Source organism: Cyanistes caeruleus, chromosome 9 (genome assembly GCF_971803275.1).
Source record: "Cyanistes caeruleus chromosome 9, bCyaCae1.hap1.1, whole genome shotgun sequence".
NCBI lineage: Eukaryota > Metazoa > Chordata > Aves > Passeriformes > Paridae > Cyanistes > Cyanistes caeruleus.
In genome coordinates this window covers 33323297-33348444 of record NC_141709.1, presented here as the reverse complement: position 1 = coordinate 33348444, position 25148 = coordinate 33323297, and the positions used below count along the sequence as shown (strand labels likewise).

The window sequence follows — 25148 nt, the reverse complement described above, 5'->3', positions numbered from 1 at the left end:
TACATGAGCAGCAGCTGCATGTTTGAACTGTATTTGGGGTAAATGTAGGATTTACTGCTCCCTAATAAATGCATGTGTAAATTATAACAAAATATGTAAATTATCCACCAGGATGAACTGACAGCAGCACAAGAGCTCCAAAGGAAAATTCCCTTGTATTTCCTAATGAATTCAGGACAGAACAGATAAACCCAGTTTTTTTGTGGATTAATAAACCATGTTTTACAGCAGGGAAGCTGCCAAACTAACGAGGAAAATGTCAAAATACTCAGAGTAGTGGGAAATCAGAGCAAAGAATAAAAGTCTCGGGCTCTACTCAATCCAGACTCGCTGTTGGTGACACCTGGGCCCCGAATTTGGGATTTTTCCCACACAAACCCATCATCTTCCCACATCAAAATGAACAGGGAGCTTTTAAACAATGAAAATAACATTTTTTTTCTCCTCATGCATGTGGTTTATCCCTAATGGAGATGTTTGTATCCCTTCTCCTCTCCATGGACACCACAGCAAACACAGATTAAACCCCTCCCAGCCAAGGCCAGGGGTGTTTTGGCAAAGGCCACCATCTGTCACCTATGGAAAACTGGCAGATATTTCTCACATCCAATGCATAATCCAGAGGCCTGGGAAATGGGAACCTCTGGATGGAGCCAGAGGGGTGAATGGGGCTGGATTCCCACTGGAGACAGAGCTGGAGTAACAGCCCTGGGTGCAGGAAGCAGCAGCCCCAGGGAAGTACAAACCTGCTGGAAATTAATGCCCTGTGCCCATGAGCAGTTCTTGGGGTTGGGAACGTCCTCCCAGAGCAGCTTCTTCATCCTGAAATGTCAGGGAAATGCTGGAGTTGGTGCTGTTCCCACAGGGGCAGGGAAGGAATCTCTGCCATTTTATTTACCCACAACACTATGGCCATGAAATAATCACTGCAGAGACGATAAATGGCCCAAATTTAATCCAAAACATAAAGAAGGGACATTCCAGGTGGCAGTTTGGGGTACAGGCTGTGCTGAATGAGCACAACCCACAGGGCCTGAAGGGGCTCCAGGAGAGCTGGAGAGGGATTTGGGATAAGGCCTGCAGGGACAGGACACAGGGAATGGCTTTAAGCTGGAAAAGGGGGGATTTAGATGGATCTTGGGAAGGAATTCCTGGCTGGGAGGGTGGGGAAGCCTTGGGATGGAATTCCCAGAGTAGCTGGGGCTGTCCCTGGATCCCTGGCAGTGCCCAAGGCCAGGCTGGATGGGTTTGGAGCAGCCTGGGACAGTGGGAGCTGTCCCTGGATGGGACTGAAGGTCCCTCCCAACCCAAACCAGTTTGGGATCCTGTGACACCAGTGCAGCTGCACCACTTTTGGATAAGGAGGAACGAGGTACCTTGGGTGTGAAAGCAGCAACACTCCCAGCAGCAAAACCGAGGTGGAAAAAACAATTGGCAGGAGCACGTGGAGGCTGCCACTATTCCCAGCTTCAAATCCCCCTGGAAATAAAGGAGTTCACCTATTAATGCAGAAAAATTATTGGTCTGGGAGCAAATAGTTGGCAGCAGGGAAATAACAAATGGTAGAAACAACACCTTAGATGGGGAAATAACCTCGAGCAATGGTTTTATTGCACATGGACAAACCTTTCCCTTGGGAATAAACAGACAAAAAGGAATTATTTTAAATAGGAATTTAATCCCTCACTCAGCTCAGCCCACAGAGAGTTTTCAAATTAAAGCTGAAGTCTGTTCACTGTTTGTAAGTACATTACAGAGGCTTTATTGCTACTTTTCTTTTTCAGATAAGATAGGTTTTGCACTTAAAGGTCACTTTTACTTCATAAAAAACAGGGAAAAGATCCTGTCAGTCACCTTTGGCAAACTGATCCGTGGCTCTGGCTTTGCCAACTCCTCCAGCAAACACAGGGTAGAGGCTGAACTGGTACTTCTCAATCAGGATAAAGTGATCTGGAAAGGGGAAATCAGCCTTTGGGATCCACTGTTATCCACTTTTTAAACAATTCCCTCCTCAGAGGCTCTGGGCACAGATCAGAGCTCAGGTCAGCCCAGAGAGGGCAATGATGGATCCATCTTTTATAGATCCCTACTTCAAAACCCCAAGGTTCCAGCTATTAATCCAGCATTATTCTGTCACACAATGAACACCTTATGGAGCTACTGTGATCATTTCTAGGAGTAAAGTCAAAATACAAAGGAAATGCAGATATTAATTTGAATAATTAGCTGGTGTGTTCAATATTCCAGAACTAATTTTATTGTATTGCCACAAAATGAACTCGCTCCAGAGCTTAAACTGATTATTAATGCAACAGGCAATCCTGTAATGAGCATCAAAATTTGGTTTATTGGTCAATAAAAGTGATTAGAAACAGGGAAGGGGAAAAAGGGCTCAGAGCTTTTCAACATTTTTCTGATCCACACCAATTAACAGCATGAATTATATTTTCAAGCACACACTCACCATAAATAAAATACTTCCTGAGATGTGGAGGGACTCGCAGCCATTTCAGCTGCTCCCCTTTGTTCAGGTTCTTCCACTCAATCACAAAGGATTTTATCCCAGGGATGTGGGGGGAGAGGCTCCAAACCACAACCACACAGGTGCTGTTCACCAGGTAAGCACTCAGGGACTGCACAGCATCCACTGGGAAAACAGGGAAACATCCTATAAACTGCTGAAGTTTCACCACTTCATCACTCTGATTATCTTTTGTAGAATAAAGCCACATCAGCAGAGAGATTTTTTTTTTTTTATTTCAATCCACCAAAATTTGGGTTACACTGAACCAGTCCCAAGCACTAAACAGATCAAGTTTCTTACAGACATCAAATATCCTAATTCCCACCTGCAATTCCTTAATTTTCCTTAACCAAACAGTTAAAAACTCCTGAATTCTTGAGACTAATTAAGCAGAGTGCAGCCAAATCCAGGAATTTGTGCTCAGAAAGTCGGAGGACTCTGTACCCTGGCAGCCCAAAACATGACCCCATTTCATTCTGGAAACAACAAAACATTCCCCAGCAGGAATGTTGGGTGTTCCCAAATCAAAGGAGATGAAAGACTGGTTCTCCAGCAGGATTTTATTTTTATTAACTTCTTTTAAATTAATTACTTTTAAACTAATTTTATTAGTAGAGAGAAGACAGCCAGGGAAGTTTTTTTCCCAACCCCAGAATCATTAGGATTTTCATGATGGAAATCTCAGTTTTTCAACTGTTGATGCTGAATGTATCCCCATAAAACTTCCTTATTCTAATAAAAAAATTCTAATAAATTAATAAAAATTCCTTATTCATTATTCCAATAAAGGGAATTTTATCCCAAAGCAAGCTTTCCCCATGAACATCCCAAGGATTCCTGGCATTTCCCACATTGCTGCTCTTACCTGTGCTCATCTGCTGGGATAGAGTTAAATTAGAATTAACTGCAGAAATTCCAACTGAATTCATGGCTAAAATGGTGATGGTGTGGGTTGGCCCAACCCATGGAAAAGTCCAGCTGGTGCCATGATCCACAAATTCCTCCCAGGTGTTCCCTGGGGTCTGGTGCTTTATGATGTATCTGCTCACGCTGCACAAGGAGTGATTCTCCATCAGGGGCTGCAGCAATTAATTAACAGGCATTAATTCCTGAATTCCTTCCCCACTCCCTGATTTCCAGAGCAAAGGGAATCCTTTTTAAGGGAAGCTCCAATTTTAAGGAAACAGGACCCACTAAAGATATTCTGGCTTCTGTCTTTTCAGCCAAGGACTGGAGTCCTTTCAAAGGCTTCATTTCCCTCTCTGAGAGCTGACTCTTATTCCCTCTCTTCCCATCAAAAGGAAGTGAATGACAAGGAAAGCCAAACTTTCAGATTCCCACAGCAATTCCCTGTTTTATACATTTTGCAGGGTTCAAACCTCAGAGCAGCCCATGAGCAAACAGGAGTGGGCACTGAGGAAATTTTTCCTGTCCTGCATTAACATTTTAAGGCAAAGAAGGCAAAACCATCTCCCATTTCATCCCAGAATTCCCACCAGGATTCACCGCTTGCCTCTAGGATGAGCCATGCAATTGTCAGGAGCACAGAAAAAGGCAAATCCCAATTCCCAAAAGTCTCACGTGCCTGACAGCCTCCCCTTCTGGCAATCCCACCTGGTTTTAGGATCAAAGGGAAAGCCCAAATGCAGCTGCTCCCACCTTCCACAGGAGCGTAACATTCCTCTGCTTCCTTGCTGGATCCTCAGAAATGATCCTCCAAAATTCCGGGCCTTGCAAGGGAGCTGCAAAACAGCAATTTGGGAAGGACAGTCACACCTGAGTCTGGCAAATCCCAGCCCTCAGGATGTCCCTGGAAGCACAGACCTCTGATGTCCTGAACCAGGGTTTGGGCTGCTCTGCTCCAGTCACTCCAGAATCCAGATCCATCCAATTCCCTGCACCGCACCTGGACCGTGTATTCCACACAAAGCTGCTCCACTTTTATCACAGCCCAGCTGCCTGCGGGGTTTGGGACTTCACAGAGCTGGGAAAGAAGGGGAAAAACTCCGAGTGAGAACAAAGGGATGTTTAGGCAGCTCTTAGAGACAAAATTCCTGCAGATTAATCCAGTGAGGAAGTGGGATTGTGAGGAATATTCCTCTGTGGACACCGCAAATGTCCTTTGTGGACACTGTGATTTCCTCCATGGATAAATCCCATAAAAACCAGCCCCACACCACAGGGCAGCAGTGCAATGACCCCTGCTCCAACCCAGATGGAACAGACAGTACCTGCCACGGAATCTCCTCCCTGTTCCCTGAATTCCAGCGGATCTGGAACGTCAGATCCCTGTTGGCAAAGAGAGGCTTGGTCCAGCTGACGTTCAGCAGCCCCACATTCCTGGTGAGTTCTGCTCCCACGTTGGAAGGGGGGAGAGGCTTCACTGGGAAATGGAAAATTTAAAACATGAATTTAAAACAGCCTTCCCATTAAATCAAATCATGGATGGCTTTTCCTTGTCCTGAGGGTGGTGGGTCACACACGGCCTCTGCTATTCCCAGGAAAGCAGGACTGGAAACACAGACCCCACGGGAATGTTTCCATGTATTTTATTTCCATTTAAAGCACAACAGGTTCTTTTGGTGCTGGCACTTGCTACCTGCCCTGGGATAAAGAGCAGAAAACAGAGCCTGGCAAGAAATTTTGAGGTTTAGATTGGATATTTAGGAAAATTTCTCCATGGAAAGGGTTGTCAGGCCTTGGAACAGCTGCCCAGGACAGTGCTGGGTCCCCATTCCTGCAGGGGTTTAAAAGCCCTGGGATGTGGCACTTGGGGTGGCCTGGGCACCTTGGACTCCACCATCTCCAGGGGCTTTTCCAACCTCAGCAATTCCATGATTCCATTATTTTTGTGGGAAAGCAGCAGCTCCTGTAAGGGCTGGGGACAGACACTGTGCAGTGATTAATGGAAACGTTTTTATTGTATTAATTGGAAATTAATCCAGCTTCTCCAGAACAGGAATCTCCCAAAAACCCTTGTTTGTTAATCAAGCCAAATTGAAATAAATTTATTTTGGATAATCAAATGTGAATGAGGAGAAAACAACAAGAAGAAATTAATATTTTTTTCATTTTGGATGGTGCTGAATGGGTTTGTTTTGCTTTACCACAATGCAGAGAACCCTGCATCCAGGATAAATCATTCCATCCATTGCCACCACATAATAAATGTATTTTTAAATTATATAACTCAAAGTTATTTCATAATTATATAACTTGGATTTCTTTCATAATTATATAACTCAAATTTATTTCATGTAGCACTCGGATTTATTTCATGTAGCATTTTATTTCAAGGTCCAGCTGCCTTGTTTCCATGTTCACATTTGTGTCCAAAAACACACCCAGTGAATTCTCTGCCACAGAGCAGATAAAAAGAGGTGATTTGCACATTTTGGAGTTTTTAAAACACTCAAACACTGCTCCTGCTCTTGTTTTTATCCAAATTTAAGTGCTCTGTGTGTCACAAAAGCAGCATGGAAGAGCAGGGACAATCCTCATGATTTTAAATTGATTTATAACTGTGTAAACAATACACTGTACCCAAGTATAAACTTCATTAATTGAAGCCAAATCAGCCTGACCAATTAAATAACCAAAACCTTAAAAAAGAGCTCCATTTTGCAATACAACACTTGCATTTTCTGTCGAGGGAATACCAGGCAGAAGTGGATGTTTCATTTAAAATCTGCTCCTGTACAGAAGTAACATTCAATCCAATATTTATTTTTTTTAAGGTAATACCAAAACTCACCTGGTTTTATTTAAAACATGTGGAAAAATTCTTTCTACACCATTTAAAATCCAGGGGCTCAAGGGAAGAGAGATTCATGGATCTCAACCTACCCACATCTGCTGGAATGACACAGGTCGGGGAGGATTCCAGCGTTCCCAGGAAATGTTTAAACTCTATCCACAGGGTATATCCAGATAAAAGGAAAATGGGCTGGAATGTGCACTCATAGGAATGATTCCTCTGCAAATGGCATTCTTTCACCTCTGAGTTTGGAGATGGGCTTGGAAAGTCAGAGCAATAAATTTGGCTCCTTAAAAGAGATTAAAAACAAAAAAACCCCACGTTGATACATTGCAAGTGTAAATCTGGAGGGAATTAAAAGGAATGGTGGCACTGGAAATGTCCTGGGATTTTGAGGATTGTTTGGATCTTGAACCTGAATCTGCACTGAATGGATAAAAAACATTTTAGTGTCACTCCTCAAAGCTTTGGCTCTGGAACAAGCAGCGCAAATGACAAAAAGCAACAGGTATGGCAAGAGAAGGCAGCTCCAAATCTTCATCAGGTGTGGGATTTTAGGGATTGGCAATTAACACAGCAAGGCAAATCTGCCAAGAATTGACTCCAGTTGGGAATGACTTCCAAAATCCCCGCTGGGAACCAGGGGGAAGCTGCCACAGAGACCCAGTGAGGAGATGGAAATCCCATTAGAACATCAAGTCTGGGTTAAAAATCCCATGTCCAGTTACCACACCTGGCAGCAGAAGAGAGGAACCCTGGATTGTGGATGAAGTGGAGCTGGATAAACTCTTGGAGTGGGAATTTTTCAGCTTTCTCCTGAGACCTGTGAGGAGGGGGGCCAGAGAGGGTGTGAGTTACTCAGCTGAAGAGTTACACTCAGCTGAAGTTTCCTCCTCCTGTGCCCAGGATTAAAGCAGTGCCTGGTGCTTTGGAGGTTGGGATTGGAACATTCCCTGCTCCCACAGGATGATCCCTTTGGAGCTGTTTCAGCACTGCCAGGAGAGGAAGATGTAGAAACAACCCAAGCAAAACAAAAACCCCACGCCAGAGCATCAGCACAGCAGTGCCGATGGGAACAGCAGCGGGAATTTTATTGCATTTTTGTCTTTCAGGTCTTACTCTGAACAAATAACCACAAAAGTCAGAACAAAAAGAAGGATCAGCAGCATCTGGGAAGGATTTGCAGGCAGTGGTAATGTCACTGTTTGATCTAGCAGGAACAAGAACAAATCTCCACATTATCACCTCCTACTAGAAAATTACATTTTTAGCTAAACCTGAGCAGTGAGAAAATGGGAATAAAAGCCATGGTGAGCAGCATGGGGTTTATTCCCAGCTCCCTGCCCAGCAGTGCACTCTTAAATTCACATTTCTGAAGGCAGATGAAACAAAAGCTACCTCAGCACTCAGCCAGGAATTAATCCTGCCCCAAAGCCTCCACTTGAACTTTCAAGCATTCCAGTTATTCCACAAAAACCTGGGAAATATTCACCTGGGCACCAGGATCATCCACAACTCCACCAGAGGAGACGGGCTGCCTTTCCAAAGGATTAGAGGCTCAGAGCTGATGGAAGCTGCTCGCCAAAATTTCTGCATCTCCAGCCCAGCAGAGCAGGAAAATGATGGATTTTTTGCCTCAGGAAGAGTTGTCTGTCTGTCTGTCTGTCTAGTGGTTCTAGGAAACCATCAAGCTCAACACATGGGATGGAATGGGATGAGCTCTGAGGTCCCTCCCAACCCAAACCAGGCTGGGATTCTGGGAATTGCTGCAGTCCCAGCTGCTGCCTTCACAAAGCCAATATTCCCTTCACGAGCTAAGGTTTGGTTCTCTTAAGAGAGATTTTTTCCTATTTTGAATTTGTTTCATTCTCTATTTTTACCTGTGTATTCACAGAGAAAAAAAAGATACAGAATTATAGAATTCTATTCATAGAATTTATTATATAAATATATTTATATATTCTATTTATAGAATTCTATAGAATTATAATAATAGAATTACAGAGAAGTCAAAGACTGAGTGGAAGCTTCAGGAGGTCTCAAGTCCAATCTCAGCCTCAGAGCAGTGAAATCCAAATCAGATGGAGCTGTCAGGATCTGAAAGTCTACAAGAACACGGACTCTTCAGCTCCCCCAGGACAGACATTCCCACTGGGAATGGGCTTTTCCCGTATTTCCTTACAGCTTGTAGACAGGAGCAACTGGAGTAATTTTTTTACTGATCCAAGAAATCTTCTTGAAGAAAACTGACTCCCAAACAGGTTGAAAAATGCTGCCAAAACTTTTTAAATAAGATCAGTTACATACTCAGGTATCTCTGGTTCCCTTCTGCACACAGAATAAAGAACCTGTTCATTCTGTAATTACATTTCTCCAGAATTCTTTCACACAATGGTATCTTGAGCAACACTTTCCAAACATAAAAAGAGAATTAAAATCCATCCATACCTGTAATATCTTAACTGCAGACTCCCCAGGAGAGAGGTGGTTGGGTTTGCAGACCACCTGCAAGTCATTTTAGTCAAGTATCCATCAGTCTCACAGGAGATATTAAAATCCATGTCTAATTAAAAGATGTGAAAAGCTTAATTAATGAGGGGAAGGGGAAGGGGAAGGGGAAGGGGAAGGGGAAGGGGAAGGGGAAGGGGAAGGGGAAGGGGAAGGGGAAGGGGAAGGGGAAGGGGAAGGGGAAGGGGAAGGGGAAGGGGAAGGGGAAGGGGAAGGGGAAGGGGAAGGGGAAGGGGAAGGGGAAGGGGAAGGGGAAGGGAATATTCCATCCTTACCAGGAAAGTGCCCCAGAAGGAGAATGGAAAATCCTCTGGAATCTTACCTACTACATAGACCTCAGCATATCTGTGGTGACATTCCCTGCTTTGGTGACAGCAGTACAGGGCGTTATAGAAGAAACCTCCTCTAGGCTGGGTTGCCTTCAAGTTGAAAAGAGTAACTTTGCTGACACGATTGCTCACTAGGGAATATTGGCTGGCTGGGATTTCTTCTGCTAAATTCAGCCACCAAACCACCTCCCGGGCCTCCACGGGCTGGCTTCTGTTTTTATAGATGCACAGAAGCGAAATGTTGGAGCCAGCACTGGTCAGGGTCTTGGGAGGGAAGTACAGGACTTGAGCTGCATGAAAAGGGGGGAAAAAGGGGGGAAAAAAATCTATTGAGATTTGAATCTGAACCAGAAAAACATAAAAGCATTTGTCAATAAAATAATAATAAAAATAATAATAACAATAAACGTTTTTTTATATTATTATTAGTAGTAGTACAGATTAAGAAATGAGCCTTGGGCTGTCTTCCTCCATACCTGAAGTTTCTAAATTCTGATTTAAATAATCTTTAACCTCCCCAGGTAAATCTGAGTGAAATGAGCAGAAAACCCCTGGAGGGTGCAGTGCAAACAACACACAGCAGCATGAGGGGAACAAAATAAAATTAATCCATCCTTCTAGGAGCTGCTGTTCCTCCTTCTCCTGAAGTCAGCTGGAGATTAAAGTCCCAAAAACTGATTTTACACTTCAATTAACACCAAATTGTAGCAGTGCTCCAATCCAGGCTCAAAGACACTGAATTTTCTAAGGATTTAAAGAAGTTTAAACTCAGCCCCCATTGCTCGGGGATTATGGGAAGATACAGTTGGAGCTGGGATGGAGCTGTTTGCAAAAAATAGCATTAAATCCTTTAAAGCTCAGGTTTGCTTCCCCCACTGAGGAACCAGGCAGAGATTTTTCAGATTTCCCCCAAATTCCCCTTTCTCAGGCAGTAAAGCAGATTCAGGATCTGTTGTTGAAGGTTTCATTGGGAAAAAAAGCTCTTTTTCCAAGCTTTAGTTCTTTCTTTGGTGCAGGCCCAGGAAAAGCAGAGAGTTCAGAGAATTCAGAGACCAAAATATTCCCTGGGAATTCTGAGCAGAGCATGGAAAAATACAACAAAATAATCAGAAAGTCAGTTTTGCATGGAGAGGAGGAGAAGGAGGAAAAGGAGAAGGAGAAAGAGGAGGAGGAAAAGGAGGAGGAGGAAAAGGAGAAGGAGGAAAAGGAGAAGGAGGAAAAGGAGAAGGGGTCCATACTTTATGGACTGTGTAAAAATTACATTTGATTTTGCTCTGTGGAAAAACATTAGCTTTAGTTCAGCTACAAAACCAAAACCAGAAGTGAGAAAAAGCATCAGGAGCAAAATCTTGAATTGAGGGGAGATTCAGTGCTGCCAACTGGAGTTGGAAATGGAAAAGCTCTGAGGAAAAAAGCTTTTTGTGGGTCTGAGCAGGTGCTGCTGAGGGAGTGACAGCCACAGAAGTGTGTTCTCCAGAATTCCTAATGCCAGCCCAGCACAGGGAAGGAGCTGAGCCTCAGGAAAAGCCAGGCAAGAAAAGCTTCCACAGGAATTTTCATCCCAACTCAAGTTCTCCAATCCCAAAACTAGAAAATCAGCTTTATTCCAAAATCCTGCAGGTGTCCTACCTGCCAAGGTGAGGTTGTAGGGCGAGCTCCAGTCACTCCAGAAGCCTGGACCACGGAGATTCCTGCTCCTCACTTGCACTGAGGATGGAGAGTCCAGCAGGGCATTGTCTATGGCCACTGAGTTTTCCAGAGCGACCTGAAGCATCTGTTGGATTATCCAAACCCATTATTGTTGTAAAATGAAACAGGAGAAGAGACAGAGGGAATGTAAATAAATTGTATGGAGTCAAAATTCCCTGAATTCCCTTATCAGGCCTTCTCTTTACACTCAGTTTTTGGGAGAGCTGAGTAAATCAATTTGCTCCTTAAGAGACAAGAGATAATGTCCTCATATTCTACACAAAGATTTTCTAGGTTTTTAGGTAGCAAGATGGGTAAAAAAAAAAAATCTTCTTTCATTAAATTTCCTTTCAATTTGAGAGTGGTGAAAGTTGTATAACTCTGTGGAAAATGAGTTGTTTCATTATGAGTTGCTAATTAACAGCTGCTTATTATTCCAGAGCCACTTGCGTGGTAGGAACAGAAAAAAAAAAAATCATTTTTATACTAACATTTATAAATGTTAAACATGGATGAGCTGTAGAACATACAGAATGCTGAAAGAAAAGGGGTTTGGACTTCACAGAAGGAGAAAAACTGGAGTTTGTTTGTGGGATCCAGCAGGAGATGGGGCTTCTCTAAGTGTGGGCAGATGTGAAATCCAGCTTTCCCGGGAAAAAACAGCATGCCAAGCCAAACTTTCCTGGGAAAAAGCAGCATGCCAGGCCCAGCTTTCCCAGGAAAAAGCAGTGTGCCAGGCCCAGCTTTCCCAGGAAAAAGCAGTGTGCTAAGCTTGGCTATCCCAGGAAAAAGCAGCGTGCCAGGCCCAACCCCACCAGAACAGCCACCCTGTCAATCCAAGACCAAGGAGATCGGTGGGAATGCAGGGATTTGGGAATGCTGGGGTTTGGGAATGCAGGGATTTGGGAATGCTGGGGTTTGGGAATGCTGGGGTTTGGGAATGCAGGGATTTGGGAATGCCCAACCCAGGAAGGCACGGAGCTGCCTCACCTGGCTGTGGCCATGTCCTGGAGGAGCAGAGATCCTCACTTGGTGCTGCAGAGGGAAGGGCAGCAGGGCAGGGCTGGACCAGCAGAGCTTCACCTGGCCCCTCTCAGCCAGCTCCAGGTGCAGCTTCCCGGGGGCTTCAGGCCTCACTGCACACAAATTAATCAACAATTAACCCCAGCTCGAGTCACAATCCAGGCCTTAAACTCAATTTTCTTAAACTCAGTTCTCTTAAACTCAGTTCTCAAGAGCAGCATGGCAGTGGGGTTGTGTAACATCCCTGGAAAAGTCACCCTGGTGCTGTCACAGTTATCAAGAAATGCTGTTTGACCTCCCATTTCCCTTAAATCTGCAGGAATTTCTTCCCTTTGGCCATGAGTTTTCCCAGTAGCCAAGCCCTGGCCTGCTGGAAAGAGGGAATGAGGAAGAGAGGGATGGGAATGCTGAGAAAATCGATTTTTGTCACACAATGAACACCTTAGGGAGCTACTGTAATAATTTCTAGGAGTAAAGACAAAATGCAAAGGAAATGCAGATATTAATTTGAATAATTAGCTGGTGTGTTCAGTATTCCAGAACTAATTTTATTGTATTGCCACAAAATGAACTCGCTCCAGAGTTTAAACTGATTCCCATCCTTCCACAGGGATTGTGGCTGTGAAAGGAGGGCTCCAGGAGGTATCCAGTTCCTACTTTTTAATTCCTGTGAACAACTGGAGGTGCAGGAATGACCTTTGGATTGTCTCCTCCCACAACTGAAGTTTTAAAATTCTGATTAAAATAACCAGGAGATTATTAATAATTAATAATTATTTTAATAATCTCCTGATTATTTTAATCAGAAAATAAGAGGGCAAAGTAAAAATGGAGAGTTTGGATATTCCCGTGAGGATGAAGAGAACTCTGGAGTGGGGAATGGATGGGAAATCCTTGGGATTCCATTCCCTGGACAAAGACAAGGAATCAAGGCCCTGTTTCTACCTGGAACTGAGACTGTGTCCTCATTCCTTATTCCAAGTTTTTCCCATGGAAGAGTGAAACCCTGCTCCAAACCACTGCAGGGCATGCAGAAACTGAAGGGAAAACATTCCCAAAATCCCTGGGCAGTGGGCAAATGTTCCCTTCAAATTCCATCTGCACCGGTGTCCAGCTCTCCAAGTGTCCCATTTAAGTTACTGGAATATCACCCAGTCCTATCAAATAGCTCTAATTATTTCCAGCAGAAATCCACCACACCAAACCAGATTTTATTTAATTATTTATAGCAAAAATCTCTTATTGTTTTCAGCGTAAATCCACCACACCAAACCAGATTTTATTTAATTTCTACTTCTAGAGCATTTCAAAGCAATTAACTTCATGAAGGCCAGCAGGGAGTGATTGGGGAGGAGGCAAACAAAAAAATCAGTGGCTTTTCCATCACATTTCCCTGAATCAGATCCCAAGGATAATGAGGGTTGTGATGCCACCTGCTCCACTATCAGCAAATAAAATCCACGTGACACAAGCACTCAGAGTTTTAAATTCAAAATAGTTTTAACTGAGCTAAATCTTGGCAGAACATATATTAATATTGTGCATTTTTAAAACATGCTTCACTAAGCAGAGCTAACTGGTTGTGTCGTTTTTAAATACTGGCAGACTCCAGCCTGAATTTTTAATTTCTGCCTGCAGCATCATTTCAAACCAGCAGGATGAAAAATGCCAGCTCTCATCTTCCAAATAAGCCCACCCAGAGATTTTAACTGGTTCTGTCTGCAGAGCACATCAGTTAGGAGGAAGTTTATAAAATTCCTAAGTTTTTAAGTTAATAAGATTTTCATAAAACTTTAATTATTTTTTTTCCCTGCAGCTGACGGCTCCTGCCTTTATGAAATCTGCCCAAATCTGTAATAACTGGGCAAGCTGGATAGCAACACATGTATCAAATTCACCATGTCAGGAGAGTCTGAGCTTGATCAAACACACAGGAATGTTTTCCAGCTTGGGGTTTGCTAAAGAAAACATCAGGATCAGAGAGCTGCTGGGGAAAATGGGTGGGATTCTTTGCTAAGCAACTTTGGGAAACTTTTTAAATTTAAAAATTTAATTAATTTAAATTTAAATTAAGTCCTCAGCAACAAGCTCCACCACAGAGAGGTCCTGATTAGGAAGGAGCAAGATGAGAAATCACATGTTGAGTGTTGGTTGTGGTTTGCAGGGGAGCCAGGACAGGGATTAGGGAGCTTTTCCTGCCCAGCAGAGCCATCCCGGGACACGGGGCTCTCACCAATGTCCGTGGGCTGCAGGGCCAGCAGCGGGGAGCCCAGGGCTGTGACACCTGCCACCATCTCCAGCCACAGCAGGTAGGTGTGGTTGAGGCTCGGGAAGGCCACCAGGCACTCGCAGGTGGCCCGGTCCCCGCAGTCACACGGAGCCACCCGCACTGTCCCCTGCAGAGAGCTGGTGGATGCAGCTGCCAGGGACAGCTCTGATCTGCAGGGGGGAAAAACAAACCAGGAAACAAAACAATTCCATAATTTTTTTTTTTTTTTTGTTTGGCTATCTGGATATGGTTTATTGATCAGAAAATTCAATGAATGAATGAAAAATAATAATAATCGTAACCAATCGCTTTAACTTTGCTGCTTCTCTCTTTTTAAATGGTTTGCAAGCAACGAAAACAATTCCATGAAAGCATTCCCAGATCTTTTCTAGGCACACAGTGTGGTTTTACCTTGCCATGGCAGCTCCCTGCCATCCCAAAAGAGATGAGTTTCTAATTCCCATTCATGAGGTACTGAAATAATACAAAACAATTTAATGTTCCCTCCAGCTCCTGCCACAATGGAGCATTGCAGGGAAAATCATAATCACGGAGTGGCTTGGATTGGGAGGGATCATCAATCCCATCCCCTGCCATGGACAGGGACATTTTCCACTATCCCAGGTTGCTCCAAACTCCCTCCCTGGACATTTCCAGGGCTCCAGGGGCAGCTTCTCTGGGAAATCCATTCCAGGGCCTCCCCACCCTCCCAAGGAACAATCCCTTCCCAATATTCCATCTAAATCTTTGGAACCAGCAGTTCCCAAAGGATTCTTCCTCATCTCCACCCTTCAGGCTCTTCCAGAAACCCACATTTATGGAATTCTGCAGGTATCCAGTGACTAAGGCCTCCTCAAGGTCAAGGACAAGGAATTCAATAGTGCACATCATTTGTGGCCAGATTTCTCCCAGCAGCAAAGCCAAGACAAACCCTGACAGTTCAATCACCTCGGATCCTTTCCTGCCTTTCACCTTTCATCCTTACCCAAAAACAAAACAAAACAAAAAGCTCCTGTTTGGAATTGTTCTGAAGCGATTTTGGACTTGTATCTGTCTCCAGTAAGGGTTTTGTTTTACTAATTCAGAGAAAGAAATGGAAATTCATGGAATAAGAGCCTTTCTGTACATTTTTCCAATGGTTTTATAGCTGGCATGAGTCACTGGAACACTTGGATTCAGGGAGGGCAGAGATCTCTGCATTGGAGGAGAGGGAAGGACGAGATCTGCTGCTTTATTTTTTGGGTTTAGTCCATTTGTTATCTGCTCCATTTATCTGAGAGCACAGCACAGGGAACTGGGCATGATTCACCAATTCCATTTCCATATCCTGCCCTGCTCGGAGAGGAAAAGGTCAAAAAAATGAGGAGAACTATGGAGGATGGGGAAGAGCTCAGGCTGGGACTGCAGGGAAACCAATCCTGGATCATCCCAGCCCCACTCCCCTCATCCCTCACTGATCTTCCTGCATCTTGGGATGCTCTGAACCTGGAAGAACATGGAATTCTGGCAGTGCTGCCCTCCCAGCTCCTGTGCTCTGCAGGAACAGCCCCGAGCAGCTCCATATCCAGGTATGGTTTACATTTATTCATCCCCCAGACAGCCAATCCTGACATTCCTAAAATAATTCTCACCAGGAATCGCAGACTTTAGGGCGCAGGAATGATGCTGATGGTATCTGGCAGACATAGAGCTCTGAAATTACTTGGAATAATTTTGTTTTTCTACATGTTTCCTCCTGAATTTCCTTTCAAAGACTTCTCAGAATTTTCTTTGAAGCCTTCTCCTGCAGCTCACAGATTTTACTGGTCTCCAAAAGCCACAATCAAGCCATGAAAATGCAGTTTTTCCTCCAAACCGTGTCTTTGATCTGATCCATCTGGAAAGTGGTTACCACCACACCAGCCCCTCATCATTCCTAATAATTATTTCAATTTTTAACCATCCAAATGCACTTGTTTGCACCAAGAAAAAAAGCAGTGTAAAAGGAGGAAAATGCTAAAGACCTCCTCTCCTGACTTATTAACCCTCACAATCAGAGGAGAGGTCAGTGGCTCCTGCACCCAAATCCTGTCACAGAGAGTTCTTTTACCCAACACCTTCGAAAACCTCAGGAAAAAAAACATTTAGGACATCCTAAATGTTTTATATTTATATTCCACTCCTTTCAGAAGGTGATGCTTCTCCTGCTAAATTCATCTGTGGCCCCATGGGGAACTTGGAGCCTTTCAATGAGATGCTGCAAAATGTCCTGGCTGAATTTCAATCCTGTTCTTGCAATTGAAAAGAAAAAGAAAAATAAAAAAAATAAAGTGACATTTATTTTAGGAAGAATTACCTGAATTTTCAGGAAAGGTTCATCCCAACCAGGTGGTTGTGAAATAGGGTCACCCCTGTAACTCTGCTGCCACATTATATATATATATATATATATATATATATATATATATATATATATATATATTATATATCCTTTCCAAGCACTGCCTTTATTTGGAATGGATGGAGCAAAGCTGTCTGGGATTTTTCCATAAATATTTTCCAATGTTTTTGATCAAGGGTAGCTCTAGAAAAATCCCTGTTTGAAGAAGCTGCCCCATTAAACTGCAGCAGATCTGCCTCTAATGAACCTCTAATGAGAGGTTGATTTGCTCTGACTGAGAGGCTCGATGCACAACTGATGCACTTGAGGAAAATTGCATGATTTGTCCTTAAAAAACTTGGGAATTTAGTCCCAGAACTGGAGGAGAGCTTCCCAGGTACTTCAAATAAGTCAAAATATGAATGCAGCCTCATGAGCTCAAAGGGCAAATGATAATCAGTGCTCAAAATTGAACTGGGAGCATTCTCCAAGGGGATCCCTGAGGCTGAAGATTCCATGGAATTCACCATGGATTTTACAGCATTCCTGGGATCAGACAGCTGGAAAGATGTTTGGTAGACAATTAACCCAACTTGTCTAATGAAGCTTTGGAATAACCTTTTCTCTTCTATTCTTTTTGAATAATCTTTTCAAAGCTGCATCCTCTCCCTCACCTGAACCTCTCACACTGAGCACTGCCATGGGCAGAACATTCCCATTCCTGATATTTCCAAGCAGGAAAACTGTGGATGTGGTAAATAAGAGGAGACTTCTCTAGTGCTGAAAAAAAATAAAAAAAATCTGTGAGAGACCCAAGCTTTTCTGTTGTAGATTCTCCTGTATCATTATTTTTGTGCATTGCCCTGATGTGAGAATCCTGGCTGGATCTCCAGACTCCCAGGGAGAAACACATGCCAGGAATGCATATTTTTAAAACTGGGAATGTTTTCAAGGTATTTTGGCTCAGGAATAAAATGTTAAGGTATCAGAGAGCCAACAGGGAAAGCTGTCACCTTCCCAAAGGCTGAAATGTTTGTGCTTGCTGCTCCCCCAGATCACAGGGACCCTAGAAGGGAAATATTAATATGGAATGTGGGGAGGGAAATGAGTTCTCCAAGGTTCTGCTTTGTTTCTCATCTTTGCATCAGAGAGGAATCAAATAGAGACTCTGGTGAGTCCACAGTCACATTCCTGAAGTGAATGGCACTCACTGAATTCCCTTCCTAACACGAGGAAACCTCTCCACCCAATCTGGTGGCATCCCCAAAAATTTCAAAATAGAGATTTCTGCCCTGGGATCACTGGCAAAGCTTTTCCTGTGCAGCTGAGCCTGGATGGAGCAGAGCAAAGCCAGAGCTGCTTCCCCCACAAACACCCATGGAATGATATTTCGGGAATCAGAGTCATGAGGAACACTGGAAATGGGAACCCACCTCACCAAAATGGGATTCAAATATTGTGTCAGCTAAATAACCATATTTATTCCTAAATAATACACTTGGTTTCTACTCTGATTACAGGGATGATTTGTGCCAAATGATGTCTGGCTGTTCAGGAAGTCCTCCTCTATAAATTCAGCTCATTCAACTATTTCAGCTGATCCTGTTTCATAAGGAAATGAAATCTGGCTGTTTATACCAATCCTTCAACTCTATCAATAATCCAGAAAAAAGCCCAGGGTGGTTTTATGGAATCAAACAGATCTTTTTATAACCAATGAATGCAAGACCTGCCCATGCCACAGGCAGGATGATTCCATCTCTCAGCATTCCAGGGAATGTTCACCACAGTGACAACGAGATGAGAGCAGTCTTTGCCATTCTATCACATGTTAAGCACCACAGTTACCTCAAGAGAGACAATACTATGGTCAAAAACAAATAAAAAGCAGAACCAGGATTTAAAATTAAGAAATTCTAACAACAAAGATACTTTAAGAAGTCAATGCTGATTTCATTACAGTATTTTAAGAAACATGGGAAGGACAGAGAAGGGGGACTCTCCATTCCAGCCATTTTTCATTCAAAAAGCCATAAACTTTCCATATTATCCAGGATTACTTTGAGACAGGACAAAGTAAAATCTGCAGAGCTGAAGCTCCCACTATGCTGGAAGCTTTAGGAAATGCTTTCAGTTTCCCAGACAAATTTAACAGGGCCTGTACTTACCCAGAGTATAAAAGATTCACCTTCAGATCAGCTCTCAGGTCCAGCTTCAAAAGTTGCAGGTTACAAACCAACAGGTCCAGCTTGCCTCTAATCCAGCATTCCATGTTCCAGCTCCAATCTGGACAAAAGAAAGGGATCACACATTTCTGAACTGCATTAAAACAAAATAAAACATCTGGACAGAACTCACTCACAAAGAGAGGAGGAACAGATATTCCTGAAAGAGAGGCTGTACCACAAATGGAAAAATATTTATGAATAATCTGAGTTGGGCACCTTCAACACTTCCAAGGCTCCAAATCCATGTGGTTCTGCACTGTCATGATTAAAGAAGGAATATTTTTTACCTGGATTTAGGGACAAGGCTGCAGGGTGAAGAAAAATGAAGCTGATGGTGGTTGCTGTGTCCTGGGAAGTGGCACAGCCTGAGCTGGGGATTTGTGAAATGAAATTCTACCTCCTGAGTCAATGAGATTCCTGGCAGCAGGATGCCAGCTCTGTGTTCCTCAGAGACAGGAGGAGGAAAAAAACCTTGGGAAAAAAAAATCCTAACCCATGTACAGATATTTACTGCATATCTATTATTTAAAGCCTCATAATTCATGTAGAAATGATGCCATTTGCTCTCCATCTCCCCTGCCTGCTGATGGGAGTTTAAAGCCCATATCCACCAAAAATATTTAAAGTATTCTTCACAGTGTCTAAACTCCTTTGAAGATCTGGGTTTATGTCCTCTTATGCAGTGCTCCATATTTTATTCACAATCCCTCTGGAAAGACAGACAACTTTTTTTCCCTTTTGAAACTGTGCTGTACAATTCCTCCATCTTCTACATTCTGAGGAAGGATTTTGCCACCCTGAGGAAGGATTTTGCCTCTCTGAGGAAGGATTTTACCACCCTGAGGGAGGATTTTACCACCCTGAGGGAGGATTTTACCACCCTGAGGAAGGATTTTGCCACCCTGGGGAAGCATTTTTCCACACTGTGTTGCCTGCCCAGGATAAAAGTGAATCCCCATTAATCCAACCCACCCCTCTCCTCCCAAAATACAAAAAAACCCAAATATTTTTGCAAGAATTAACTCCTTGTTCTCTTGAGTGCTAAACCCACCTATTTGCTGAGGAGCAGAGAGATTTATTTCTGAAGGAATAAACTTCCTTGCCTGCATGCTTGCTTTGTACAAAGAACAATCAATGTTGCTGGCACTCCAAAGGCAACACAGAAAATTTTCTTCATTCATTAAAGGTTTGATTTTGGATGCTCCAAGTTGTCTCCTCAAACCAGACCAGCTCCCAGCTGAGAAAGGGCTCAACAAGGTCTCATTCAGCAGCACACAGGGCAGTGTGAAATTCCTGGGAGAAACTGGATGGACCATGCAATGGGCAGCTGCCATCTGAAGGAAATCTGCAAATATAAAGGGAAAAGTATTGGAAATAAAAGGAAAAGTTCATATTTTTAAACAATAAAAGGGAGTGGTTGATGTGGTACAGAAATGTATTCTTTAGGTATAACTCAGGTTGTTTCCAGGGGTAAAGACAAAATTAATGAAAACATCCCCTCTAGGTAAAGACAAAATTACAAAAAAATCATCTCTGAATGGTGTCACAAGTGACAGATTCCAGCCCTTTACCCCAACCTCACTGCACATAAACTTGTTTTCTCAAACTCTTGAAAAAAGTCAAGGCCAAGATTGTAGGCAAAGCATCTCTTGGGGATAAATTTGTTTTTAATAACCAAAACTACAGTGAATCCTAAACTGAAGTGAATTCTAAACTGCCTGTGAGTCTCATCTTCCCATGCAATGCTGGAACAGATCCCCTCCAGCTCTTTTAAAACAGCTCCATTTCAATAAAAATATCATCCTGTTGTAAATATAAAACACAGTCCCACTGTAACTCTTAAATAAAAAACGCCAATATTACTGTGGGTGCAACTGCACCACCCCAGGGCATTATCTGGGAAGTGAGAGGCGGGAAAATGATCTTTTTTGTTCCCATCAGACTCCAAATAAAACCACTCTGAGCACGTTTGTTGATGTCATAGCTTGAGTCGTGCTCACAATGGTTTAGAGAAGGATGAGCAGGAAACAACTTCCTGTAAAACATTCTGAATTTAAAGATTAAAGCTCTACTTGCAGCAAGGCACAGGGGCATTGGTGCACTTTGTATTTTGCTCAGGAAGGGCAGAAATTTTAAGCAGTTCATTAAATAGAAATTAATTGATGCTCCATGCCTTGCAACAGCCAAACTAAGAAATCCCAGAATATCTCTGGCGCTGTTTGATTAGTAGAAATTCATCATTCTCTAGCACATGAGTTAAATAATACCAAAGTATGAAATGAGAGCTGTAAAAACAGCTGTTGAAAACAGAAGATGCAGAGTATTACTCTGCAGAGGGTTTTGCTTTCTCTCCACAGAGATTTTGTGGTGCCAGACTCCTGCATGGTTCTGCTCTTCCACTAGGCAGAGTTTGTGCCTCTGTAAATCCCAGCTTCATCAGGCCTCCAGCAGGAGCAGTGGAGCAAACAAACTCTCAGGCCACAAGCCACGATGAAAAAAGGGACAAAAAAGGTGGCACAGAGCGGGACAGAGAGTCAGCACTGTCCCCAGCTCATCTCTTTGTCAAGGAACACCCACCTCGTGTCTCACAGATCATCTCGAGGGATTAATTAAATCTCATAAAGTTAAAAAATGTGCCCAGCTCCTTTTTCAGGAACAGAAAAAATGAAGTTCAATGACCCAGAGGAAGGCCTGACTCGCAGCTCTGTCCCCAGAGCAGCAGCGTGGCTGGGTGAGCAGGGCCTTCAGATGGTGACAAACTGCTCAGAAATCCCAGGAAGCCTGGAGCATCCAGGTTTTCCAGTTAAAGCTACTCAATATGTTCAGATCACAAAAGGCTTCAAAAGAATTTCAACAATGCAATATTTGCTAGTGAGTGGATAAAAGTACATATAGAGCAAGATAAAAAGGTGTTTATGCATATAAGAGGTACCTAAATCTAATGATTTATTCATCTTTTTGATTCATATCTTGTAAAGATAACACCAATTTTCCAAATAACTCCACTGGATTACAGGGTTTGCTTTCTCCCTAAGCACCATCATTGAAACCCTTTAAACAGTCCTTATTTTAATTAAAAAAAAATGTAAAAAAGAAAGGCAAATACCAGCTGTCCTTGCAGAGCAGATGCCAATATTGTCAGAGGCATTTCCCAGTTTATGAATGCAGCATTTGGAGAGAGCTGAGCACCCTCTGGCCATGCGCCATAGGGAGCAGGAATGGCAGCATCCTCCAGGAGCACAGGAATTTTCCTTCCACTTTAGGGCAGCAAAACAAACTCCCCACACATTTTAATTTTATCAGATCTGTCCAGGGCATTTCTTTGGATGTGTTCTGAGTCAATATATTTATTTTTACTGATGTTTCCTGAGCTGAAAAGTTCCCTAACCCTAGCCCTATCCCAAACTGTTTTTTTGGGATATTTTTTAGTGACTTACCCATCAGCACAAACGTGGTTGGGATGATTTGCCAACACATCTGGTAGAACTGACCTGAAAAACACACAGAAAATTAATGATGATTATAATCATATAATTATCATATAATGATAATTATAATTATCAGTCTATTATTTCATTTTGGTGCATTTCAGTTCATTTGATGCTCATACCTTTGTAAGCAGGATCATGGAAAACCAGAATGGTTTGGAAAGGAATTTAAAAATCATCTCGGTCCAACACTCTGGGATGGGGAGAAACATTTCTCTCCTCACCAGGAAGGGAAGAACAGGCCAAAAAGGCAGAAAAAAATCAGAATTTTCCAAGTGCTGCATACACAAAGGCACTCACCCATTTCAACAGTGAAGACTTCACTAAACTTTATGGCAATGTTTCATTATTGTTCCTTCATTTCACATACTTTGTTCTTTTCTGTTTACATCCAATAGTTACATAAATTCTGCTAAAACATAAATATATTTTTGTGCTTAAAGCTCCACAGAGGAGAGTTTGGCTGCTGTTGTAGTCAAGAACTGAGTGCTGAGTAAAACCCATGCCTAAAGTCAGGCAGCAAATGCCAGGGTGAGAAATTCCACTTAGGGAATCTCTCCAAGGGGTTCCTGAAATATTCTGAATATTCCTGAAATATTTCTGAGGACAGTTTCCTTGAGAACATCCCAGGAGCCAAAAGAGGCAGTGCCAAGGTTATGTAATGGCCTCGCAGTTTGGGGCTGCATGTCCTGGAAAATACATTGCTTTACATATTCCATATCCACCTGAAGCAGCAGCCAGCTGCCCAGGGAAGTGACAATTCCCAGATCCTTGTCTCCCTGCCTGCTCTCCCACAAATTCAGCTGAATTTCTCCAGCACCGTGCTCTGCAGGATCAGTCAATCCCATCCACTTTTCTCCCCATCCACTGGCTGCTTTTCAGCTCCATTTTCAGCAATTACAGAGGGAATCTTGGATTTTCCCAGCCCCTGTTTCAGGGGATAATTTGGCTCACAGCTGGTGGGTGGTACCTGTTCCTTTTCCATTAGTTTATTTAGTTTTATTTATTTTTTAAAAAGTTTTTTTAATATATATTTTTATTATATATTTTTATTTATATTTATTTATATTTATATATTTATTTATATCTATCTATTTTATATTTATTTTTATTTATTTATATTTTCTTATATTTATATTTATTCTATTATATATCTTATTATATTATGTAATTTTAATTTTTATATTTTATATTTTATCATTTATATTTTCTTCTATTACAAACATTATTTATCACATTTATTTATTTATTTAAATTTATTTAAATTAATTAGTTTATTCCTATTAAAGAGCCATGAGGGCCAGAGGAATTATGGAGCTATCAGGTCATTTTCACAAAGATACAGGCAGGAATTGTTTCCAAATAATTGAAATGAGTTAGATTTCTCCCTAATTTCAGAAATAAAAAGTACCTTTTAAAAGAGTTTATTTGACATAAATGTGCATTATTCACACTATTAAATGGTTTAGTGAGAAACAGCCCATGTTGCTCTTTCACAGGTGCAATGAAAATTCCCTGTCCATCCTTCAACCACTTCCCAGCAGGAAACTATCAGAGATCACTTCCAAGAAAACTGGAAATCCATGTCCAGAATTTATAAGGTTATCCATGAGAGTTTCCCTCATGAAATACCCATTTACACTGAGAAGAAAACAACCACAGAGCTCCAGAATACAGAAGAAAAATTATAATTTATATGTAGTTTAGTGAAGGTAAAAGGCTTTTGAATTTCCTGATGGAAGTGAAAAATAATTAAGGGAGAATTTCTCCATGGAAAGGGTGGTCAGGATTGGAAGGGGGGTTTGGAATTCCCATTCCTGGAAGTGTCCAAGGAACTCCTGGAGTTGGCACTCAGTGCTCTGGCCTGGGGACAAGGTTGGGCTTGATGGTCTTGGAGGGCTTTCCCAACCTTAATGATTTTGGGATTCTGACAAATAAATGGCCAGACAGAGCAATCAGAGATTCTGATGTCAGCACTAATTTGATATTTGGAGCAGAAGGCAAAACCACTTTTCAGCCCAGCTTGGAACCTCCCATCACATCGACCTAGGCTGGTTTTACAGAGGTGTTTTTCCAGTCCCAGCTCCAACAACATTCCTGACCAAACCCCGTGCTCTACATCACCCAAAAGCCCTGTAAGCTGCATGGCCACAGAATCAGCCCTTTTTCTGTTCAAAGTTCAGCCTTCCTTGTGTAAACTTGGCAGAACTGGGTTAAAAGAGCCATCTACAGATAAATTCCAGGGCAGGATAAATGCACAGCTGGAACAGACAGGATTCTCCAAAATTTTTTTCCAGTGAGAACAGTGAACTTGCCAGGATTCCTTACTCCATAGTAAGAAAGAACATAAGTTTTACAGGAACATTTACAGGGAACAGGAAGTTAAATAAAGAGAACTATTAAAACTTGTAAGCTCTGTTCTGGAGAGAATAAATTAACACAGCCAGGACAAATTGGTTTATTTGTGGCTGGGGGAGTGTCCATACAAAATAAAGGAATTGGGGTCCTTTTGAACAAATATATCTCGAATTACCCTGGAACCACTGATTTTGCTGCTGCTGTGTACAAGAAATTTTCTGTATTCTTAGCTAAATACTATATTCCTCTCCACATCAACAACAGAATCACAGAATAGCTCAGCAAGAAGAGTTGGGATTAAAACCAAAACACAACTGATCTGACAGGCAAGGAGGAGAATAATTAAATAAAGAAATAAGATTATTATTTTTGTTTACAGGACAGGTGAGAAATCATGGAATTCCCTGGCTTATCAGCATGGAAAACAGGCTGAGCACAACCTGAAATGAGCAGGACCCACACCACCTGCACTGAGCGTGGAAAACCATATAAACCACCCCAGATTTTGCAAGCACTGCACTATACCTGGTTTTAAATATTAAAAATCTCTAGAAAGCATAAAAATATTTTATTAATAATGCCTATTATACAGCATCTTCTGACCTGTTCTTTAAGG

At 42.4% G+C, this 25148-nt stretch overlaps 1 protein-coding gene across 5 annotated transcripts in view; it reads right to left on the bottom strand.

The window, feature by feature from the left end:
• Positions 1 to 25148, bottom strand: part of LEPR (leptin receptor) — a 42164-nt gene that overhangs the window by 5903 nt on the left and 11113 nt on the right. For 3 of the 5 annotated variants that reach the window (XR_015273685.1, XM_086841618.1, XM_086841619.1), the window contains 17 exons: positions 22124 to 22177; positions 19738 to 20031; positions 18627 to 18744; positions 14064 to 14269; positions 11798 to 11943; positions 10748 to 10892; positions 9112 to 9408; positions 8730 to 8844; positions 6371 to 6570; positions 4756 to 4907; positions 4349 to 4508; positions 4184 to 4266; positions 3390 to 3603; positions 2465 to 2647; positions 1855 to 1950; positions 1377 to 1479; positions 747 to 822 (listed from right to left, as the gene is read on the bottom strand). Coding sequence is in view for 4 of the 5 variants with exons in the window: in XM_086841618.1 (XP_086697744.1) it covers positions 747 to 822; positions 1377 to 1479; positions 1855 to 1950; positions 2465 to 2647; positions 3390 to 3603; positions 4184 to 4266; positions 4349 to 4508; positions 4756 to 4907; positions 6371 to 6570; positions 8730 to 8844; positions 9112 to 9408; positions 10748 to 10892; positions 11798 to 11943; positions 14064 to 14269; positions 18627 to 18744; positions 19738 to 20031; positions 22124 to 22163 (2628 nt within the window). In the remaining variant the exon portion in view is untranslated. Of the gene's footprint in view, positions 1 to 746; positions 823 to 1376; positions 1480 to 1854; positions 1951 to 2464; positions 2648 to 3389; positions 3604 to 4183; positions 4267 to 4348; positions 4509 to 4755; positions 4908 to 6370; positions 6571 to 8729; positions 8845 to 9111; positions 9409 to 10747; positions 10893 to 11797; positions 11944 to 14063; positions 14270 to 15730; positions 16015 to 17132; positions 17239 to 18187; positions 18307 to 18626; positions 18745 to 19737; positions 20032 to 22123; positions 22178 to 25148 lie in introns of those variants that run through there. The other 2 variants (XM_086841620.1, XM_086841621.1) reach the window with 2 other exon arrangements.